At 47.5% G+C, this 24,200-nt stretch overlaps 1 protein-coding gene across 2 annotated transcripts in view; it reads left to right on the forward strand.

The window, feature by feature from the left end:
* Positions 1-21,582, forward strand: part of mthfd1b (methylenetetrahydrofolate dehydrogenase (NADP+ dependent) 1b) — an 80,627-nt gene extending 59,045 nt beyond the window's left edge. For both annotated transcript variants that reach the window (XM_078561946.1, XM_078561945.1), the window contains exons 22-28: positions 1,135-1,176; positions 1,578-1,678; positions 2,042-2,219; positions 4,557-4,664; positions 5,229-5,381; positions 17,611-17,721; positions 21,296-21,582. In XM_078561946.1, the coding sequence (XP_078418072.1) occupies positions 1,135-1,176; positions 1,578-1,678; positions 2,042-2,219; positions 4,557-4,664; positions 5,229-5,381; positions 17,611-17,700 (672 nt within the window). In that variant the 3' untranslated portion in view covers positions 17,701-17,721; positions 21,296-21,582. The remainder of the gene's footprint in view (positions 1-1,134; positions 1,177-1,577; positions 1,679-2,041; positions 2,220-4,556; positions 4,665-5,228; positions 5,382-17,610; positions 17,722-21,295) is intronic.
* The last annotated feature ends 2,618 nt before the right edge of the window (positions 21,583-24,200 follow it).

Consider the following 24,200-nt stretch of genomic DNA (forward strand, 5'->3'; position numbering starts at 1 on the left):
CCTAAGGCAACCACACAAAGCCTGGTCACAGAGGGCGTGTTTTAAATAAAAAGTGAGCAAGGGAGCTGAAGGGACTAGGAGATGGAATGCCAGTGTGTGGAGCCAGGCACAGCTGCCAGTGGTGAGCTGAAGGGAGCATGCTGGGGTGTTCATGATGCAGAAGTCAGAGGAGTAGAGAATTTGGGGGTATTGTAGGGCTGGATGGAGGAGTCCACAGGGGAAGGAAGGGATGAGGCAATGGAGGGATTGAAACTGGAGATTGAGTATTTTAAAATCAAGGCATTGCCAGGCCAGCAGCCCGTAGGGCAATGAGCACTGGGATGATAGGTAAGTGGGGCATGGTGCAGGGTAGCAGAGTTCTGGATGAACTGAAGTTGACCGGGGGATTAAAGTTGAGAGAGTTGCCAGGAAAGCATTGGTTACAAAGATGTGAATGAGGATTTCAGTGGAGGTGAGCTGGGGGAGAGGCAGATGACAGGTGATTATTATTGAGATGAAAGTTGGTGATCTTTGTAATGGAGGTCAGATAGTCAGTTTGGGATTTAATAGAACACTTGGCTTGTGATCAGCCTGCGAGGTCAGTGCTGAAGGTATAAAATTAATAACTTTGAAATGCCTCTTTTTCCAATAGGCGATTTTAGTGGAGCTTATAGAAGGCATCAGTTTTAGCTAAGTGGGTAGCGCTCTTGTCCCAGAGTCAGGAAGTCATAGGTTCGAGTTCCACTCCAGAAACTTGAGCACAAAATCTAGGCTTCGGTGCAGTACCGAGGGAATGCTGTACTGTCAGAGGTGCTGACTTTCAGATGAGACATCATAGATTCCAAAGCACTATTTCAAAGAAGAAACAGTGGGAATGCTCGCCAGTGTTCTGGCCAAAGTTTATCCCTGAACATCACCAAAAGCCGGGTGACCTGGTTACCGCCTCGTTGCTGTTTTCGGGAGCTGGTAATGCTCAAATTGGCTGCTGTTTTTCCTACAGCAGCGAATACATTTCAAAGAGTTCTTCATTGCCTGCTCTGTACTCTGGGGTGTTTTGGGTTTTGGTGATGAAAGGCCAGTAGAAATGTAAGCCTTTCTTTCATGGCCGTATTTCAAAACAAGTTTTAACATTTCCTTTTCACGATTTTATTGTAGGTGACAGCAGGCGTTCCCCTGCCGAAGGAATATATTGAAGAGGTAAATTCTGATGGGTTATATTTCCCTGTGTCATGTGTTTGATATGTCTCTGCAGATGGGGTGAATTTATTGGAGTTTCTTGGGCTAGACAAAGGGAATTGAGACAGTTTGAAGTGGGAATGGGTTTAGGTGTTTAAACATTCTTGAGGTTATACTATCAGTATATTGTATTATGATAAACGAGAGGGTTGAACCTTAAACAGACTCTGGAATAATCAAGGATTGCAAACAGCCACAGAACTGCTGATAAATTCACTCTCAATCATGTTCTGAGCAACACAATTACTTGATGAATGTGTTGTGCTGGTTTTTGGTTGACTAAGCTGCACCTTACAGTTGCCTGCTCTGTGTGTTTGTTGATACTTGACCCAGACTGTGATCTCTCCTCTGTTTATTTGTAGAACCTGGATTTGTTGGGGAAGGGTTGCAGTAACCTCCGTAAACAGATCGAGAACGCAAACTTGTTCGGAGTTGCAGTGGTGGTAGCTGTCAATGCCTTCAAGTAAGCACTCACCCCTTAGTCAGCACATATCACGTCACAGACAAGGCATTGGGCGGGTGTTTGAGACTTGCTCTAGAACTTGAGCAGTAATCTAGAGGCGCTATCCCTCAAATGATATGTTAAACCGTGGTCCTGTCTGCTTGTCCTAGTTTAACTTAAAGCTGTGAGCAGTGAACTCGTACGTAACTCTGGGGAGTGAACCTGTGTGTTTTCTACTATGGTGGGGGGTGCACTGTTGTTCTGTGTAGGTCATGTTCATTGGTATCTTGGCTACTACGAGACTTGTCGGATGTGTATTTGGAGTATCCAGTTCTCAGTCGCCTGAGTTGGCCTGTGTTACCAGCTGTTCCTTCTGTCCTACAGAACAGATACAGAGGCTGAGCTCGAGCTGGTGTGCAGCACAGCCAAGGAAATGGGTGCGTTCGATGCTGTGAAGTGCACCCACTGGGCTGAAGGTGGTCTGGGAGCTGTTGAATTGGCCAAAGCTGTACAGAGAGCTTCTCAGCAGGAGAGTGACTTCAAGTTCCTCTACCCATTGGAGGTAAGAATTCATTTTGCTGCCTCTTGTTGTCTATGTGGGCAAAGGTCACCTTGCTACTAAGAGTATCCGGGTAGAATTTTAATAGGAATATACAAATATAGGAAGAAGTGGCTATTCAGTCCCTTGAGCCTGTAGCATCTACCTGCCTTGGTTCTACAACTCTTAATACCCAACAAACCCTGTCAATCTCAGTTTGGAAATTTCATTTGACGCCCCCCACCACAACCCGTGCCCTCCAGCCTCAAAAGCATTTTTTTTGTGGGGGTGAGGATGGAGAATGAGTTCCGGATTTCCACTACCCTTTGTGTGAAGAAGTGCTTCCTGACATCATCCCTGGTTGCCCCTAGATCTAGTTTTAAGTTTAAGCTCCTTGTTCTGGAATCCCCATCAGAAGAAGTAGTTTCTCTCTATCAACTCCTTTAATCATCTTTAAAAATGTCTGTTAAATCACCCCTTAACCCTTTAGTTGATATTTAGCCTTGATTGTCCCATTCCAGAAAGCCAGTTGGCAAAAGATAGAACTGGAGCCAGTCTTGACACACTTTCATAGATATTTATTTACGAAGTTACACATTACAAGCACACACCTCCTAATCCAACAACCACAGCTTGTGTATATTTATAAGAGCACAAGTGAATCCCCAGTTAATTCCCACCACCTGCGGATTATTAAACACAATTAATATGCAATTAACATGGATTTGATCATGGAAAGATTATTTTTATGTTAAAAGCAAAATACTGCGGATGCTGGAAATCTAGAACAAAAACAAAAATACCTGGAAAAACTCAGCAGGTCTGACAGCATCTGCGGAGAGGGATACAGTTGACGTTTCGAGTCCGTGTGACCCTTCGTCAGAACTAAAACATATAGAAATGAGATGAAATATAAGCTGGTAGAGGAGGCTGGGACAGGTAGAGCTGGATAGAGGGCCAGTGATAGGTGGAGGCCAAGAAGAGACTGCCAAAGATGTCATAGACAAAAGGACAAAGGGGTGTTGACAGTGGTGATATAATCTAAAGGATGTGTTAATGGGAACATTAAGGATAACAAGCAGGACAAGCTAGTGGCAGATGGCCCTAGTGGGGGTGGGGTGGGGGGAAGGGATTGAAATGGGCTAAAAGGTGGAGATGAAACAATAGATCGAAATAAATTTAAAAATAGGTGGGAAAAGAAAAAATATATTTGTTTAAAAAAATGATATTATTGGAAAAAGGGGGATCAGAAAAGGGGTGGAGATGGAGGAGAGAGTTCATGGTCTGAAGTTGTTGAACTCAATATTCAGTCCGGAAGTCTGTAAAGTGCCTAGTCGGAAGATGAGGTGCTGTTCCTCCAGTTTGCGTTGAGCTTCACTGGAACATTGCGGCAAGCCAAGGACGGACATGTGGGCATGAGAGCAATTTTTATGTTTATTTGTCCCCTGGATATAGACAGTAGGGAGCTTAGAGGCAGCACTTGTACTAACTATTCAGCCTGGGATGGTGCTATGCTGCTTCAGTGTTGCAGCCACACCCATCTAAGCAAGAGAACCAGTTTAAATTATATGGGAAGATAAAGAAAAATAGAGATGCTGATAATTGTTGAATATTCCATCCGTGATGTGATAAAACCAGGCAGCAGTGCCCAAAAGGAACAGAACAGCTCTAATAGCAGGAAGGTCATCTAAATAATCTCCTCCTTCCTCGATGATTCAAATCCATGATTCTTCTGATTCAATCCCGATTCAAACCTCTCCCAAACAAAAAAAAAGGTGAGTGTGCCATTGCATTCCTGACCTGAGCCTTGCAGATGGGTGGAGAGACCTTGAGGCGCTCAGGAGATGGGCCACTCATCACAGAGTACCCAGCCTCTTAACACGATCTTTCCAGTTAAACTCCAAGAAATCGACTGGGTAGGATTGGGTGATGGTATCGATACTGCTGAAGATCAAGAAAAAGTGCCTGGATTTTCACTTTCTTCAGACAACATCCCGCTAAATATTGACAAGGCCAGTGCGTTGGCTTTGCTTCTCGTCATTAAAAGTTGTGTTTGTTGTTAAAATGAGGAAGTTAGGAGTAAGACGCGAAGTTATAGGGAAATTTTTCAGTCAGAAGTAAAGGAATGCCGGTTTAAGTTACTGGGGAAGATCAGTGGATTTGCAGCAGGGAGAGCAGAGATTGGCCCACTGCCGGTTTCTTCAGCCCCAACAAATAGATCCTTAATGTTGTTTTTGTGTTCAGCACCCTGGCAAAAGAAGTTGTCAGAGGTGTTCACTCATCTCTGTCTCTCTTGAGTATTTTAAGATCTGTATATTTTATCGAAAGGGTCTTTGACTGTGATCCTTTTGTTTTATATAGCTCCCCATTGTGGACAAAATCAGAACCATTGCCCAGAAAATCTATGGTGCAGCTGATGTCGAGCTCAGCCCTGAGGCACAGCACAAACTGGAGGTTTATACCAAACAGGTAAGAAAGCTGGTCATGCATTGCCAACAGCCACCAGCCGCACTCGGACTGTGATAGGCTGGTCGAACATGCGACCAGTTGCAGAACCCAACCGTCGGTGAAATTTCCTTACAGCCCAGGAAAGAGTCCCTGCGCTAAATTAGCAGCATTCTGCGTCTCCAGTGATTGATTCTAGTCTGTCTGTCCCATAGCTGATCCAAGCCAGTGTAATGTTTATCAGGAGGGAATGGAAACAGCGAAGGATATGGATGGACCAAATGGCTTCCAATTCAACACCTGTGATTACAGCTCGATCGATTAAGCAGTTTATTGGCAGCACATCTCTTTTAACACAGACATGGACACTGCCTGAAATAGCTAACGTGCTTCACGTGTTACAAGTGGCACCGTTGTAATTGAATCCTATGGTTCTGGCAAATGGTTAGTGCCATTTACCTAATTGGTGGCTGCCTGTGGTGAACATGGATAGTGTAAATGGTGTAGTTAGTTCAGCAATGAGTGAGTGAATGAAAGCAATTCCACCTCCCTCCTGCTGCTAACTGGCCTTTTGTCCTTCTCACTCAGGGATTCGCTGATCTGCCGATCTGCATGGCCAAGACTCATCTGTCCTTATCTCACATGCCAGAGAAGAAAGGAGCGCCAACAGGATTCGTTCTGCCGATCCGGGACATCCGTGCAAGTGTTGGTGCAGGGTTCCTGTACCCGCTAGTGGGCACGGTGAGTGTGGAATGGGGTTAAAGGGTTAAATCATGAGGGCGGGTGGCTGATGTGTGGCTTTTATTCCCTCAAGTTTAAGAGTTTGAGGGGTGATCCATTTGGGATATTGAAAATGTGCAAGGGGATTTGACAGGGTGGATAGAGCAGAATTATTTCAAACCAGGGGGAACAACCTTAAAAATAGAGCCAGGCTGTTCAAGCGAGATGTCAGGAAACACTTTGTCCGCAAAAAATGTACAGGGTACTGGTGAGACCCCATCTGGCACACTGTGTACAGTACTAGTCTCCTTATTTAAAGAACAATGTAAATACATTACAAGCTGTTCAGAGAAGGTTTACTAGACTAATACCAGGAATGGGCGGGTTGTCTCATGAAAATAGGTTGGACAGACTAGGCTCGTATTCACTGGAGTCTAGAAGAATAAGAGGCGATTTGATTGACACATCTAAGTTCCTGAGGGATCTTGACAGGAAGATGTGGAGAAGATGTTTCCTCTTGTGGAAGAATCTAGAACTAGGGGCCAATGTTTAAAAATAAAGGGTCACTCATTTAAGACAGAGATGAGGAGAAATGTTTTCTCTGAGGGTTGAGAGTCTTTGGAACACTCTGCCTCAAAAGGCGGTGGAAGCAGAGTCTTTGATTATTTTTAAGGCAGAGCTAGATGGATTCTTGACTAACAAGGGGGTGAAAGGTTATCGGGGGTAGGCAGGAATGTGGGGCTGAGGTTACAATCAGATCAGCCATGATCTTATTGAATGGCGGAGCAGGCTCGAGGGGCCAAATGGCCTACTCCTGCTCCTAATTCACATGTTCATATGTTGAAGATGGTGGATGGGGTGCCAATCAAACGGGCTGCTTTGTCCTGGATGGTGTCAAGCTTCTTCAGTGTTGTGGGAGCTGCAAATGGAGAGTATTCCATCACACTCCTGACTTGTGCTTTGTAGATGGTGGACAGACTGTGGGGAGTCAGGAGGTGAGTTACTCACTGCAGAATTCCCAGCCTCTAACCTGCTCTTGTAGCCACAGTATTTATATGGTTGGGTTTCTGGTCAATGGTAACCCTCAGGATGTTGATAGTGGGGGATTCAGTGATGGTAATGCCATTGAATGTCATGGCACAATGGTTAGATTCTCTCTTGTTGGAGATGGCCATTGCCTGGCACTTGTGTGGCACGAGTGTTACTTGCCACTTGTCAGCCTAAGCCTGGATATTGTCCAGGTCTTGCTGCATTTGGACATGGGCTGCTTCAGTATCTGAGGAGTTGCGATTGGTGCAATCATCAACGAACATCCCCGCTTCCCACGTCATTGATGAAGCAGCTGAAGATGGTTGAGGCCGGGAAAAGCAACAGCCTTGAGCAGCTAGCTTAATAAAATCAAATAAATGGTTGTCGACCTTTCAGACATGAACAGAGATCTTTCCCATGAGCTGAGCTGCTCAGTTCTGGGGAACCCTGCAGATTTTTCATGTGGGTTATATCTAGGCGTGATGGTATGCTGATCATTATGAATTTATACATAATTATTCATTTTGGTAGGAAGAATAGAAAAGGAGAATATTCTATAAGAGGTAAAAGACCAGTAAATGTTGGTATGCGGAAGGATTTAGGCGTCGTTGTTCATGAATCGCAGGAAGTTAATGTGTAGATACAGCAAGTAATTAGGAAAGTAAAAAGTATGTTTGTCTTTATTGCAAGTACAAATGGGTCTTGCTGCAACTCCAAGAAGTATGACTAATGGGAAACAAAGCAGCAGGTTAGCGTGTGGTGGGGGGTGGATTCAACTTCATGGAAAATTATGAAAAAACTGAAAAGAAAGGAGAGCCCAGGAGAGGCTATTAAAGTCTCCAGAACACAAAATAGGACAGAGTGTTTGGAAAGGGCTAGGAATCTAACTTCAAGCACATCAGATAAAGGGTCGACAATGAGAAAGGGGACAGGAAATACAGGACTGAAGGTGTTGTATCTGAATGCACGCAGTATACGAAATAAGGTAAATGAGCTTGTGGCTCAGATTGAAATTGGCAGGTATGATGTGATGGGCATTACGGAGACATGGTTGCAAGGGGATCAGGACTGGGAGCTAAATATCCAAGGATATACATCCTATCGAAAAGATAGGCAGGTTGGCAGAGGGGGTGGGATTGCTTTGTTAGTAAGAAATGAAATTAAATCGATAGCAAGAAATGATGTAGGGTCAGATGATATAGAATCTGTGTGGGTAGAGTTGAGGAACCGCAAAAGTAAAAAAACCATAATGGGAGTTATGTACAGGCCTCCGAACAGTAGTCAGGATGTGGGGCACAAGATACACCAGGAGATAGAAAAGGCGTGTAAGAAAGGCAAGGTTACAGTGATCATGGGGGATTTCAATATGCAGGTAGACTGGGAAAATCAGGTTGGTAGTGGATCCCAAGAAAAGGAATTTCTGGAATGTCTACGAGATGGCTTTTTGGAGCAGCTTGTGGTGGAGCCCACTAGGGAACAGGCAATTCTAGATTTAGTAATGTGTAATGAGGCAGATTTGATAAGGGAGCTTAAGGTGAAAGAACCCTTGGGAGGAAGTGACCATAATATGATAGAATTTACCCTGCAATTTGAGAGGAAAAAGCTGGAATCAGATGTAACAGTACTACAGTTGAATAAAGGCAACTACAGAGGCATGAGGGAGGAGCTGGCCAGAATTGACTGGGAGATGAGCCTAGCAGGAAAGACAGTGGAACAGCAATGGCCGGAGTTTCTGGGAGTAATTTGGGAGACACAGCAAAAATTCATCCCTAGGAAGAAGAAGCATACTAAAGGGAGGACGAGGCAACCATGGCTGACAAGGGAAGTCAGGGACAGCATAAAAGCTAAAGAGAAAGCATACAATGCGGCAAAGAGCATTGGGAAACCAGGGGATTGGGAAGCCTACAAAGGCCAACAGAGGACAACTAAAAAATAAATAAAAAGGGAGAAGATTAAATATGAGGGTAAACTAGCCAGTAATATATAAGAAGATTGCAAGAGTTTTTTTAGATATATAAAAGGTAAGAGAGAGGCAAAAGTGGACATTGGGCCGCTGGAAAATGACGCTGGAGAAGTAGTAGTGGGGAACAAAGAAATGGCGGAGGAACTGAATAGGTACTTTGCGTCAGTCTTCACGGTGGAAGACACGAGTGACATCCCCAAAGTTCAAGAGAATCGGGGGGCAGAGGTGAGCATGGTGGCAATTACCAAGGAGAAGGTGCTAGGAAAACTGAAAGGTCTGAAGATGGATAAATCACCTGGGCCAGATGGATTACACCCCAGAGTTCTGAAGGAGATAGCTGAAGAGATAGTGGAGGCGTTAGTGGTGATCTTTCAGGAATCACTGGAGTCAGGGAGGGTCCCAGAGGACTGGAAAATCGCTAGTGTAACCCCCCCTGTTTAAGAAGGGAGTGAGGCAAAAGACAGGAAATTACAGGCCGATTAGCCTGACCTCGGTCGTTGGTAAGATTTTAGAGTCCATTATTAAGGATGAGATTTCAGAATACTTGGAAGTGCATGGTAAAATCGGGCAAAGTCAGCATGGTTTCATCAAGGGGAGGTCATGCCTGACAAATCTGTTAGAATTCTTTGAAGAGGTAACGAGTAGGTTAGACAAAGGAGAGCCAATGGATGTTATCTACTTGGACTTCCAGAAGGCCTTTGACAAAGTGCCGCACAGGAGGCTGCTCAGTAAGATAAGAGCCCATGGTGTTAGAGGCAAGGTACTAACATGGATAGAAGATTGGCTGTCTGGCAGGAGGCAGAGAGTGGGGATAAGGGGGTCCTTCTCGGGATGGCGGCCGGTAACTAGTGGAGTTATGCAGGGGTCAGTGTTGGGACCACAACTTTTCATTTTATACATTAATGATCTAGATGAAGGAACTGAGGGCATCCTGGCTAAGTTTGCAGATGATACAAAGATAGGTGGAGGGACAGGTAGTATTGAGGAGGCGGGGAGGCTGCAGAAGGATTTGGACAGGTTAGGAGAATGGGCAAAGAAGTGGCAGATGGAATACAATGTGGGGAAGTGTGAGGTCATGCACTTTGGTAGGAAGAATAGAGGCATGGACTATTATCTAAATGGGGAGAGAATTCAGAAATCTGGAGTGCAAAGGGACTTAGGAGTCCTAGTCCAGGATTCTCTTAAGGTTAACTTGCAGGTTGAGTCGGTAGTTAGGAAGCCAAATGCAATGTTGGCATTTACTTCGAGAGGACTAGAATATAAAAGCAGGGATGTGCTGCTGAGGCTTTATAGGGCTCTGGTCAGACCACATTTAGAATATTGTGAGCAATTTTGGGCCCCGTATCTTAGGAAGGATGTGCTGGCCCTGGAGAGGGTCCAGAGGAGGTTCACGAGAACGATCCCAGGAATGAAAGGCTTAACATATGAGGAACGTTTGAAGACTCTGGGTCTCTGCTCGATGGAGTTTAGAAGGATGAGGGGGGATCTGATTGAAACTTACAGAATACTGAAAGGCCTGGATAGAGTGGACGTGGGGAAGATGTTTCCATTAGTAGGAGAGACTAGGACCCGAGGGCACAGCCTCAGAGTAAAGGGAAGACCTTTTAGAACAGAGATGAGGAGAAACTTCTTTAGCCAGAGAGTGGTGAATCTATGGAATTCATTGCCACAGAAGGCTGTGGAGGCCAGGTCATTGAGTGTATTTAAGACGGAGATAGATAGGTTTTTGATTGGTAAGGGGATCAAAGGTTACGGGGAGAAGGCGGGAGAATGGGGTTGAGAAACTTATCAGCCATGATTGAATGGCGGAGCAGACTTGATGGGCCGATTGGCCTAATTTCTGCTCCTATGTCTTATGAATGCTGTGTACAGCTTTTGGTCTCCTGACCCAAGGAAAGATTGGAAATGGTACAATAAAGGTTCACTAGATTGATTCTTGGGATGAGAGGGCTGTGCTATGAGGAGAGATTGAATAGAAATGGACCTATATTCTCCTGGAGTTTTGAAGAATGAGGTGATCTCATCAAAACATATAAAATTCTTAACATCTACCCTGTTGCCCCTAGTTGGAGAGTGTTGGACTGTGGTCATCGTCATAAAATGAGGGGTTGACCATTTAGGCTGAGATGAGGAAAAATTTCTTCACTAGAGGGGTGAGAATCTTCAGAGTTCTCCACCCCAGAGAACTGTGGATGCTCGATCATCGAAAATATTCCAGACTGGCATCGATAGATTTTGGGATTTTAAGGGAAACGGGAATGTGAAGATGGGTGGAGTAGAGGGAGAAGATCAGCCATGATCTCGTTGAATGGCAAAGCGGCCTCGAGGGGCTGAGTGGCCTACTGCTGCTCCTGATTCTCACTCCTTTATGTATGCACTGTACCAGGAAACAGAGTATAGTACCAGCAGCGCATCATCTCTCTTCAGTCTGCTCTTGTTTGTTCTACCACCTGTCATAAATGTTTAAATCATGGAAAATGGTTCATCTTCAAAGACTAAGAACATTCTGGAAGAATTTGTTTATTAAGAGACACTGTCCCTGAAAGGGTTAATGCAAGGACTCTGGTTGCTGCTGTTCCTGGAAACGACAGCATTTTACAAACAAAGGTAATTAAGCGGTTTTAAAGAAACTGGAAACCTCTTGTCCCTGGTGTAGGGTGGGTGGGTGTGTGTGTGGGGGTGGTGGGTGGGTGGGAGTGGTGGGTGGGTGTGTGGGGGTGGTGGGGGTGTGTGTGTGTGTGTTTGGGGAGGGGGGGGGGGGTGGGTGGGTGGTGGGGGTGTGTGTGTGGGGGGGTGGGGGTGGTGGGTGGGTGTGTGTGTGGGGTGGGTGGGTGTGGGGGTGGTGTGTGTGTGTGTGTGTGGGGGGGGGTGGAGGGTGGGAGGGTATGTGTGTGGGTGGGTGGGTGTGTGGGTGCCTTCGCCTTTCTACTTGACAAAGTCTGTCTTTATAATAAGCTAATAATGTTGTGTTATGACACAGCTGATGGTAAAGGCTGAGCTGTTCAAATCCCAGAGGAAACTTGAAACAACTGTCATAACCCATTTTTAAAATTTGAATGTTTCGAGATGCGGGTTTTGAATTCAGTAGTAACCACCGAGAGGCTTTTTATAAAACTAAATTAAACATGTATTAATACAAGCTAGATTGTAAACACGTACATACATCTACAAATTTACTACTATAATAACGACAAAAATCCCCTAATTAACCTGACTTTCACTTACCCCCATTAAGGCAACAGTAAAACCCATAGATTTAAACAGACACCTGGCAAAGCACACCCTGGACAGTCACATTCAAAATGAGTTTCTTTCAGCTCTGGGCCCTTGCAGACAGACTTGAAGCTTAACAGGCTGGAGGCTTCTCACACTTGTTAGATCTTAAAATGCCTCCACCTTACACCCAATCTCCTTTCTCCGTTATACATTCCTCTCTCTTTGAAGGTAAATTTTCCATAGTATCACTCGGCTTTTAACTTTACCCCTTCTAACAATAACATCCTTTCATTCCACCAATTTATTAGTAAGCTGAAAAAAAATAAACACATTGCTTTGTGTCTTCTAGCTAGGTGTAAGATTTCACCCGCAGTCTTGAATGGTTTGTTTCAACAAGTGCAAATTTACACTTTACCTTCTACCCTCCTTACATTTATCTAATTAACATCTCAAAACTACTTTATATCAAAGCACCCAGACTAGCTGGTTTTAATCCAGTTAAGACACACACACAGACCCACTAGAACCCTAGTTTAAAATAATTTCCAACACATTATTATATCTTCTTGACAGTTGTTCATTGATGAAACCTGGGCATTAAGTGGTCATTCTGAGATTAATAGGTAAGGCACATATTTGGCCGTATAACTGGAAAATAACTTAAATATATGTTGTGATTCATGGAGTAGTGAACCTAGAGACAGACGGTGCACTCCTCCCATCCCAGTCATGACACACCTCATTGTTCTTCATCACACCACAACCCTCCTCCTGCCCACCCCATTGAACTCTGTGCAGTCTAAGAAAAGTAGCTGCTGAATTGCAGATGCTGTTGTTATACTGGGTAGGCCTTTTGTTTTTGTGTCATCTTTCGATGCAGAGAAACATGCAACTCAGACAGAATACCTGACAACTGATGGTGTTGATTGATAACACGGTCCTCGACATCTAGATAGCTGAGTAAAAAGGAGACACAAGCAGCCTGTTATGTGTTCCTGTTAATTATGTATAAAATGGATGTGGTGGCACAAGGTCAGAAATAGCAGCTGATGGGCGTGCAGAGGAAGCAGTCACACAGCTCGCCACCACCTTCTCAAGGGCAATTAAGGATAGGCAACAAGTGCTGGCCTTGCCACCAAAGTTCACATCCCATGAACGAGTTAAACAAAAACCTGATCAAACAAGTGCCCTCTTAATTCTAATGTGTCCCTGGCAGTTTTGCGGCTTAATGCATGGGTATGTCTGAGGACTGTCCTTTGTAGAGGTTTTGCATGTCCATGAGTAGGATTTATGCAAATACACATAGAAGCCTGTGGTATTCTCCCTGTATCTACAACCAAAAACTTATTTTCTTATCCCTGAGAGGAGATTTGATAACAGTATTCAAAATCATTAGGGGTCTGGACAGAGTAGATAGGGAGAAGCTGTTCCCACTGGTGAAAGGATCGAGAACAAGAGGGGACAGATTTACATTAATTGGCAAAAGTGATTTGAAGAGAAATTTATTCACACAGCGAGTGGTTAAAGCCTGGAATGCACTGCCTGAAGTGTAGTGGAGGCAAGTTCAATCAAAGCATTCAAAAGAGAATTAGACTGTTACCTGAAAAGGAAAAATGTGCAGGAGAAGATGGGAAATGGCAATAGGTGAATTATTCATTCGAAGAGCTGGTGCAGGCATGATGGGCTGAATGGCCTCTTTCTGCACTGTAACAGTTCTGTGATTCCTTCCCTCTCCCCTTGAAGGCACAGACTCCTGTGAGTTGCGACTGACAGTAACTGGGACCAATTAATGTCGTGATGGCTCGGTTATGTGCATTACACATCGACGCATGCACACCAGGAAGGCCTCAGACTTGAGCGGTGGTCCCCACTGGGATCTCAGCTCGTCTGTACTGGGGAAAGGTTGGAATAATCCTTTGTCCCGGTGGGGAGGGAATCGAGCAGAGTCCCTGATCCTGAACGCTCTGAACTCTGGGTTGGTGGTCATGTTATCTCCCACAGTTGGAATATGCTGCTGATCATCGCTGTCTCAGTTCACATGGGAATAGCCTGTGAAGGATACGGTTGTGCACTGTTTCCGTTCCTAGACTAATAATCCCCCAAAATGTGAGCTCAAATCCCAGTGGGAAATTTGAGAATTTGAATTTGCCTTGAAAGAAGATCTGGAGGTGAAATCTGCTGTCGGTAAAAGTGACCATGAAGCTGCTGGATTATCACAAAACCCCAACTGGTTTGTTAATGTGCTTTTGGTAAGGAAACTGCTGTCCCTACCCAGTCTGGGCCTAGATGTGACTCCAGTCCCCGCAACACGGTTGACTCTTAGCTGCCCTCTGCAGTGGCTGAGGATGCCAATAAGGGATGGGCAATCATTGCCAGTGACATCCACAACCAATTCAAAACGAAAGTTGTTTGTGTGAATTAGTGAAGGATGGCTGGAGAAATTCTAACTCCGTTTAGCTGAGCGAGGGGGGTGCACAGAGCCACATTTTTTAAATTGAATTTGATTCATATTTGAAATTATTATTTGAGGGCATTTTTTAGATTGTTTGCCCAGAGTCTTTTTTTAATGTGAAGCCTGTTTAAGTTTCATTGTTCTCCGATTCCCTACGTTTAACAGCGAGCTGCCATTTCATGGAATCTTGGCTTTTTGTGGCATATCAGAGGCCATAATGACAACTTTTAGGAAGAACCACGCTCTGAGTACCTTGTCCGTTTGCTTTTCGAGGTTTCTGTCCTTCTACACGTGGTTCCATTGGGTTTCCCTGACTGTGAAGGGGGCTCACTGGGATCTCGCAATGGCTCTGTGCATTTGGATGGGTGGTTGCAAACTTGGGCTGGTGCATAGCTCCCCAAACCCGGAAGGTTGGGGTGGGGTTTGTTGGGTTGGTGGAGTACATGACACACAAGTCTAATTTATAAGCATTTCTCTTGTAGCTTGGGAACTGTATTTTCTTCTCTGTACTTGGGGAGTGGTACACCTGCTCTGCTGTTGGTGGATCCCAGAAAGACAGATTAAGTTGATTTGTCTTCTATTCATTTCTCCCGGTTGTTTCCCTCACCCACGGCCCTGTCCCCTTTGTCTATCCTCCTAAAGTCAGTGGCTTATGCTTCAGGTATGAAGCTCAATTGGCTGTTCGATCCATAGATGATGGAGGCAGAGTAACTCAACCTGTCCTGTTAGGATGGTGGCCAGAACCTGTAAATATTGCACCTCTCCTTCCTTATCCACACTACTCCAAACTGTGTACAATCCAAGAGACCATAGGTGGGACTCTCCTTGCTTTTAAGGCTTCAAAACCCATGTTACAAGATCCCCAATACCATTTGTCTCCAACCCTGCTTCAACTCATCTGCTGTTCAAACCCTTCTTCGTAACTTTGTAACCTCCAGACTGGACTATTCCAGTGCTCTCCTGGATGGTCTCCCATTTTCCACTCTCCGTAAACTTCAGCTTATTCAAAACTCTGCTGTCTGTGCTCTAACTCGCACCAAGTCCTGTTCACCCACCGCCTCTGTGCTCGCTGGTGTACACTGGCTGCTGATCCAGCAATGCCTCAATTTTAAAATTCTTAGATAAAAGCAAAATACTGTGGATGCTGAAAATCTGAAACAAAAACAAAAATTGCTGGAAAAACTCAGAACTCTGATAAAGAGTCATACAGACTCGAAACGTTAACTCTGTCTTCCTCTACACAGATACTGTCAGACCTGCTGAGTTTTTCCAGCTATTCTTGTTTTTGTTTAAAATTTTTATCCTTGTTTTTGAATCCCTTCAAGTCTGCACTGCTCCCTACCTTTGTAACCTCCTCCCCATCGGAGGCCATGTCTTCAGCTGTTTAGTGTCCTTCCTTAAACTTCTTTCCTCCTTTAAGACACTCCTTAAAACTTTAAATTATCTTTTGGTAATCTGTCCTAATATCTCTTTACGTTATTCAGTGTAATTTCCTAATTACACTCCTGTGAAACACCTTTAAAAATGCTATATAAATGCAGGTTGTTGTACTGAGTTTTTATTGAAAGCAGTGACTGTGAGGGATGAGCTGACTCAATGGAGCCTGATCGGAGTGGGCGGTTTGGGAGCTGAGTTGTGCACGGCTATCACTTTTATAATGAACACAAAACAGAACAGAAACTTGTTAATTGGGCTAGCACAGTGCTGACCCCCCAGGGCGGGTGGGAGGTGGTGGAGAGAGAGCTGCAAATTAAATGACACAAAACATGGGGTTAAGTTGCAGTATAAATGTCGCCACACAAATAGATCTGAATTGAGGCTCCTGTTTCACAGTGACAGACAGGTAGTGGCTCGAGCAGAGATGCTGAAAGACTTTGCTGATTCCATTGCTCGAGCGATTGATGGCTATTGTTGAGTCGCGAGCGAGCCAGCTGCCTGGACAGTGACGTCTTCCACACAAATCATTTAGAGTCTGGGTGTCCTCTTACGTACAATTTGATCAGGAATGTCATGCTCTCTGTTTAAGAGTGGAGGTGTAACTTAAACTTGATGCCACTTATTCCACACGAGATTCCCTATTCATCCCAGGCTCAGCCCAGGGAAACCGGACCCACTGTTCAGAACTGTCTTTGTACCTTTTAATTTTTCATCAGTCATGGGCAGAACTAATTGTATAATGGACTCCTCGCTGTGTCTCTATTACATAGCATAGTGCTTTTCAATGTCCAGTTCTGTTCCTGTGTCTAACCCATACCAACGCAACCAAAGGTGTGGAACACTTGAAGTGATGATTTGACAGGTGAGGCGGAGATTACAAGATGCGGGGTGTACGTTGGATTTTTGATTCCCTATTTACTGCTGCCTTTGTTACATTGAGACTAGAGTTATACCTGTACCTCCCCCTCAATCCCACAGTAAGAAGGGAGGGAGAATCACCCCAAGACAATGTTGAACATGAACACCATTTGCTGGCTGCTGGTATTGACTGACTGGGCGGATTACCTGCCTTTACCTTGGTCTGTGCCTCTGGCCTCCCAACTTCGACATGGGGTCAAATCAGCACCTCTGCCTCCATCAAGAAAAATACATGAAGGCAGGGGAACAAGGGGAGAGAAACGGGGGAACGAGGGGAGAGTAGCGGGGGAACGAGGGGAGAGAAGCGGGGGGGAACGAGGGGAGAGAAACGGGGCAACGAGGGGAGAGAAGCAGAGCGGGATGAGGGGAGTGAAGCAGGGGGGAACGAGGGGAGAGGAGCAGGGGGACATGAGGGGAGCGAAGCAGGGGGGAGTGGGGGGAACAAGGGGAGAGGAGTGGGGGGGACGAGGGGAGTGAAGCGGGGGGACGAGGGGAGAGGAGTGGGGTGAACGAGGGGAATGAAGCGGGGGGACGAGGGGAGAGGAGTGGGGGGGACGAGGGGAGAGGATTGGGGGGGACGAGGGGAGAGGAGTGGGGGGGACGAGGGGAGAGGAGTGGGGGGGACGAGGGGAGAGGAGTTGGGGGGGACGAGGGGAGAGGAGCGGGGGGACGAGGGGAGAGGAGCGGGGGGACAAGGGGAGAGAAGCAGGGGAACGAGGGGAGAGAAGCAGGACGATATAAAATGTTTGGTTTTGTTACCTCTTATTGGTTGAGGAGCACATGTAAAGAAGTATCTAGTGATGATGCTCCAGCCATTATGGTATGTGCAGGGTTTTGTTTTTTATTCTTTCATGAGATTTGGGTGTCACCCACATGTTGCCCACCCCTAATTGCCCTTGAGAAGGCGATGGTGAACTACCTCCTTTAAACAAGGCCATTGCCAGACTCTTAGAGGGCAGTTAAAAATCAACCACATTGCTGTGGATCTAGAGTCACATGGCAGCTGAACCAGATGGTTTTTGCAACAAATGGTGATCATTTCATGCTCAGCAGATTTTAAATTCCACCAGCTGCAGTGGGATTTGAACCCATGTCCCCAGGGCGTTAGCCTGGGTCTCTGGATTACTCATCCAGTGACATCACCACTACACCTCCGCCTCCCTTTGATAAACCACTGAGTTTTTTATGTCTGTACCCAATTATTTAGTAAGTCAGTGTGTGTGTGTGTGATGCAGATGAGCACCATGCCAGGATTGCCAACCAGACCCTGCTTTTATGACATTGATTTGGACCCAGAAACAGAAGAAGTGAATGGACTCTTCTAACCACTGAAACCACGATGACAGGTAAGTGTTAACTCCTTGAAACCCACCCCCGCTCCCGCTCCCACTCCCTGCTCCTGATGGCACCTTTGACAATGTTGCACTCCCTGAGAATCACACTGAAACATGGGTCAAGAGTATTCACTTAAGCCCTGAAATGGGTCTTGAAAGGCACATCATGAAACTTCAGAAGCAAAAGTCCAAACCAAGCAGGCAACATAAAGGTTGCATTCACCTCTCCTGATCCAAAAGAATCTCTACTTGTCCTGTTGTAGGGGCCTCCTCAGCAATTCTTCACTGTGACCACAGAGAATATCAGAGATAACCATCCAGATATCTGATTGAAGCAATGCTGTGGAGAGCATTGAGGCCAGTGGGTGTAAGGGGTAGTTGTGGTATTTTATCTGCCCAAGCACAAGTCCTCCACTCGTTGCTTTTTCCTCTTCAGTTCCTCACACGAAACTTCCATTTCCAGCTTCAATGAGCGACATGACTCAGAAAGAATACGAGGTGGTTTCCTTATCTATGCTTAAAGGAGACACATCATATGTCTCTATGCCTCCTTCCTGACAAATCCTCCACCTGGAAACATTTGTTGTCTCTCAAAATTCTCGCTCTTCAAAAATTCTCTGGTTCTGTTGTTGGCCGTAGCTCGTGACCCTTAACCTGGGCCGAATGTGACCCTTAACCTGGGCCGAGTGTGACCCTTAACCTGGGCCAAGTGTGACCCTTAACCTGGGCCGAGTGTGACCCTTAACCTGGGCCGAGTGTGACCCTTAACCTGGGCCGAGTGTGACCCTTAACCTGGGCCGAGTGTGACCCTTAACCTGGGCCGAGTGTGACCCTTAACCTGGGCCGAGTGTGACCCTTAACCTGGGCCGAGTGTGACCCTTAACCTGGACCGAGTGTGACCCTTAACCTGGGCCGAGTGTGACCCTTAACCTGGGCCGAGTGTGACCCTTAACCTGGGCCGAGTGTGACCCTTAACCTGGGCCGAGTGTGACCCTTAACCTGGGCCGAGTGTGACCCTTAACCTGGGCCGAGTGTGACCCTTAACCTGGGCCGAGTGTGACCCTTAACCTGGGCCGAGGGTGACCCTTAACCTGGGCCGAGGGTGACCCTTAACCTGGGCCGAGGGTGACCCTTAACCTGGGCCGAGGGTGACCCTTAACCTGGGCCGAGGGTGACCCTTACCTGGGCCGAGGGTGACTCACAGGTGGACAGGGATGACCACCCTATCTGAAGTTTGAAATGACCCTGCTAACCTGGAAAAGGGTGATAGTGGGTTGGTTTAAGATCAGATCATTTTAGTTGCCACCTTTGACTTCCTGGCTTTCTTGTCAAACCTGTATTTTTAGTTTTTCTTTTTGGGAAGTGGGTGTCACTGGTCAGGGTTGGCCCATCCCTACTTGCCATTAAGAAGGTGGTGGTGAGTCACCTGCTTGAACCACTGGCAGCAGGTTTGATGCAAATGGAGTGGTTTGCTGGGACACCTCTGAGGATGGTTAGGAATGCTAGTAGAGAATGGTGTTGGGCCTGGAGAACCAGATGTTGGGTCTGGAGAACCAGATGGGGTTAAGGACAGTGAGTTTCCTCCCCTGATGTGCAGTAGTGACCCAGTTGGGTTTTTTAACAACAACACAACAGCTTATCATTTCCAGATTTATCAAAATGGAATTCTGATTCTCTCTGTCACTGTGGGATATGGTCTTGTGCTCTCTAGGGTAATAGTTCATGAGGTCAATGGGAAATCAACAGACCCACTGCTTTCTGTTCCTCCCCAACTAAGAGCAGGAACATTTCTTTTTCTTCTTTCTTTAGATATGGGTGTTGCTGGCAAGGCCAGCATTTGTTGCCCATCCCTAATTGCTGGGCAGTTTCAGAGGGCAGTTAAGAAGCTGTGGGTCTGGAGTCAAGTGTAGGCCTGACCGGGTAAGGACGGCAGATTTCCTTCCCTAAAGGACATTAGTGAACCAGATGAGTTTTTACAACAAGTTGATGATAGTTACATGGTTACCATAACTGAGACTAGCTTTATATTCCAGATTTATTAATTTAATTTAATTCCAACATGGTGGGATTTGAACCAATGTCCCTAGAGCATTAGCCTGGGCCTCTGGATTACTAGTCCAGTGACGTTACCACAATGCCACTGGCTCCACCAAACTTAATTGTGCCCTGCAATGTGTTAATAACCACACTGAGCTGCCTTCCCCATACTTGGCATTCTTCTCTGCTTGCCCCAATATATGCAGCTTCCTCAGCCAATAGCACAGGCTGTTTCCAGGTTAGCCTGTAGATGATGCCCAATTATGACTGACTGACTTTTTCTTTCCCTCTGTCTGGGGTCCTCATTGGAACAGTGCAGTTGAGAGGGGAATTAAACCTGTAGACATCCCCCTTCTCTACCCTACCCTAATACCGTACATCAGTCCAACCAAAGCAGGGCCCCCACTGTCCTTTGAAAAGGAATCTATAGTAGAGAAAGCAAGGCAATAGTTTCAGGTTCAACAAGGCTACTAAACACAAAGGCACAGATTCAAGTATTGTGAAGGCTATAGACCGGTTGTCTGGTAAACTGAGCTCACTGGAGGAGTAATGAGATGCCGGAATGGGGAGACTGGGAGAATTGAAATCCTGGGGCCATGTGATGGAATGGTCCAGTGCAGGAGGGAGTTGTTGGACCATCATGCCCTCAGCTGGCCCTTTGATCAGGGGCCTTTTGCCACCAAGCCAATCCTTTGGGTTAAGTATCGAATGTTGCAATAAGGGTCAGCTTGCCTCAGTTGAAATGTTGTGGGTTCAGGCCCCACTCAAGGACATGCACTTGCCATCTGGGCGAACACTTCAGAAGAGTGGTAAGGGAGCACTGCACTGACAGAGGCACTGTCTTTCAGATGATACGTTAGCTCAGGCCCCATCTTGTCTGTCCAGTAATTGGAGTGCATGTCTAATATTCCATGTCACTATCCGACCATTCATTCCTGAACCAACATCACTAGAAACCTTGAGGCCACATTTCAAAAAATAAGTCATTGGTTTATGAAGTGTCCTGGGACTCCGGGATTTATGGAATGATACAGCACAGAAAGAGGCCCATTGTACCTGTACAGGATTGTTGGGAGAGACAGCTCATTAATCCAACTCCCCTGCTCTTTCCCCATAGCCCCCTTGAGTTTTTACCTTTTCAAGATTTATGCAATTCTTTTTAAAAGTTACGATTGAATCAACTTCCAGATGACAACTCCAATTGATATTTGAGAAAAAGCCTCTCCCTTCTGTCTGCCTCTGGCTCTTTTGTTTATACATTAAGCCTGTGTCCTCTGGCTACTGACCCTTCTGCTCCTGCAAACAGTTTCTCCTTATTTACTGTTACAAAAGGCCTTTGTGATTCTGAACACCTTTTATCCAGACTCCTCTTAACTTTCTTCATATTAAGGAGACCGAGTACAAATGCAATTTGTTAATCTACTGTTTTATTTTAAGTGTCGGCCCTTCCATAATATGAAAGAGAAATCAAATAGCGAAACTCTGAAGCTCTCAATAGGCCAGCTGTTGCTGTAGCTAGTAATTTTCATGCTCTTTCTCTACCTCACAGTGTCCAGAAGGTTTATAATCCTCCAGTGGTGAGAAGGGCTGCAGCAAGACCAGAGGGCAGGTGATTTTTTTGACAGATATCTGCATTGAGATCATATTTGCAGCACAAGACGTATGGTACCTGACTCTCTGCCTTACCATGTTGCTTCTGACTGATCTTACACAGAGTCAGGAACAGAAATTTTAAATCTCACATTGACAATCAATATGTTGCGAGTAAAATTCATGTTACTGTTCTAATTTTTCTAACTCAAAATAAATAATTGGTTTCATTGCCTCCACCCCCCCACCCATAATTGCGTTTTGTTTTTTGTTTCAAAGCTGATAGTGTTTAGAGCAGGCTTATCCAACCCGCGGCTCCTGGGGCAATTATCCAAAATGCCGGTAAGACTGGTAAGTGAAGTTGAAGCAGCGAATACCAACGGCGACAAGTGTGCTCGGGGGGGGGAGAGGACGCGTTTCGGTGTTGGCTGGGGCGGAGGGGAAAGGAGAGAGAGAAGGTGCTGCGGGGACTGGGACAGAGAGGGGGGCTGCAGGGGGGGCACTGGGACAGAGAGAGGCTGCGGTGGGGGGGCACTGGGACAGAGAGAGGCTGCGGGGGGGGGCACTGGGACAGAGAGAGGCTGCGCGGGGGGGGCACTGGGACAGAGAGAGGCTGCGGGGGGGGCACTGGGACAGAGAGAGGCTGCAGGGACTGGGACAGAGAGAGGGGCTGCGGGGGGGGCACTGGGACAGAGAGAGGCTGCAGGGACTGGGACAGAGAGAGGCTGCGGGGGGGGCACTGGGACAGAGAGAGGCTGCGGGGGGGGCACTGGGACAGAGAGAGGCTGCAGGGACTGGGACAGAGAGAGGGGCTGCGGGGGGGGCACTGGGACAGAGAGAGGCTGCAGGGACTGGGACAGAGAGAGGGGCTGCGGGGGGGGCACTGGGACAGAGAGAGGCTGCAGGGACTGGGACAGAGAGATGGGCTGCGGGGGGGGCACTGGGACATAGAGAGGCTGCGGGGGGGGCACTGGGACAGAGAGAGGCTGCAGGGGGGGGCACTGGGACAGAGAGAGGCTGTGGTGGGGGGGGCACTGGGACAGAGAGAGGCTGCGGGGGGCGCACTGGGACAGAGAGAGACTGCGGGGGGGCCACTGGGACATAGAGAGGCTGCGGGGGGGGGCACTGGGACAGAGAGGCTGCGGGGACTGGGACAGAGAGAGGCTGCGGGGGGGGGCACTGGGACAGAGAGAGGCTGTGGTGGGGGGGGCACTGGGACAGAGAGAGACTGCGGGGGAGGGGGGGGGCACTGGGACAGAGAGGCTGCGGGGGGGCACTGGGACAGAGAGAGGCTGCGGGGGGGGCACTGGGACAGAGAGAGACTGCGGGGGGGGGCACTGGGACAGAGAGAGGCTGCGGGGGGGGCACTGGGACAGAGAGAGGCTGCGGGGGGGGCACTGGGACAGAGAGAGACTGCGGGGGGGGCACTGGGACAGAGAGAGACTGCGGGGGGGGCACTGGGACAGAGAGAGACTGCGGGGGGGGCACTGGGACAGAGAGAGGCTGCGGGGGGGGCACTGGGACAGAGAGAGGCTGCGGGGGGGGGGGGGCACTGGGACAGAGAGAGGCTGCGGGGGGGGCACTGGGGCTGTGTGGGGGGGGGGTCACTTGGGCAGAGAGAGGCTGTGGGGACTGGGGCAAAGAGGGGGTGGGGGGTGCATTGGGGCAGAGAGGGGCTGCGGGGGGGTCACTGGGGCAGAGAGGGGCTGCGGGGGGGGCACTTGGGCTGTGTGGGGGGGGTCACTTGGGCAGAGAGAGGCTGTGGGGACCGAGGAGAGAGACACTGCGGGGCCCAGGCGATGGGAGGCAAAGCTCTACCGGGGTCGTGTGTCTCTGGTTCACCCCGTCTCGGGATTCTCAATCACTCTCCCCCACACACCAATACACACTCTCCCCCACACACCAATACACACCCTCCCCCACACACCAATACACACTCTCCCCCACACACCAATACACACTCTCCCCCACACACCAATACACACCCTCACCCACACACCAATACACACCCTCACCCACACACCAATACACACCCTCACCCACACACCAATACACACCCTCACCCACACACCAATACACACCCTCACCCACACACCAATACACACCCTCACCCATACACCAATACACACTCTCACCCACACACCAATACACACCCTCACCCACACACCAATACACACTCTCACCCACACACCAATACACACTCTCACCCACACACCAATACACACCCTCACCCACACACCAATACACACCCTCACCCACACACCAATACACACCCTCACCCACACACCAATACACACCCTCACCCACACACCAATACACACACTCCCCACACACCAATACACACCCTCCCCCACACACCAATACACACCCTCACCCACACACCAATACACACTCTCACCCACACACCAATACACACCCTCACCCACACACCAATACACACCCTCACCCACACACCAATACACACTCTCACCCACACACCAATACACACCCTCACCCACACACCAATACACACTCTCACCCACACACCAATACACACCCTCACCCACACACCAATACACACTCTCACCCACACACCAATACACACCCTCACCCACACACCAATACACACTCTCACCCACACACCAATACACACCCTCACCCACACACCAATACACACCCTCACCCACACACCAATACACACCCTCACCCACACACCAATACACACCCTCACCCACACACCAATACACACCCTCACCCACACACCAATACACACTCTCACCCACACACCAATACACACCCTCACCCACACACCAATACACACCCTCACCCACACACCAATACACACTCTCACCCACACACCAATACACACCCTCACCCACACACCA

Source organism: Cetorhinus maximus, chromosome 18, assembly GCF_964194155.1.
Source record: "Cetorhinus maximus chromosome 18, sCetMax3.hap1.1, whole genome shotgun sequence".
In the NCBI taxonomy this organism is placed as follows: domain Eukaryota; kingdom Metazoa; phylum Chordata; class Chondrichthyes; order Lamniformes; family Cetorhinidae; genus Cetorhinus; species Cetorhinus maximus.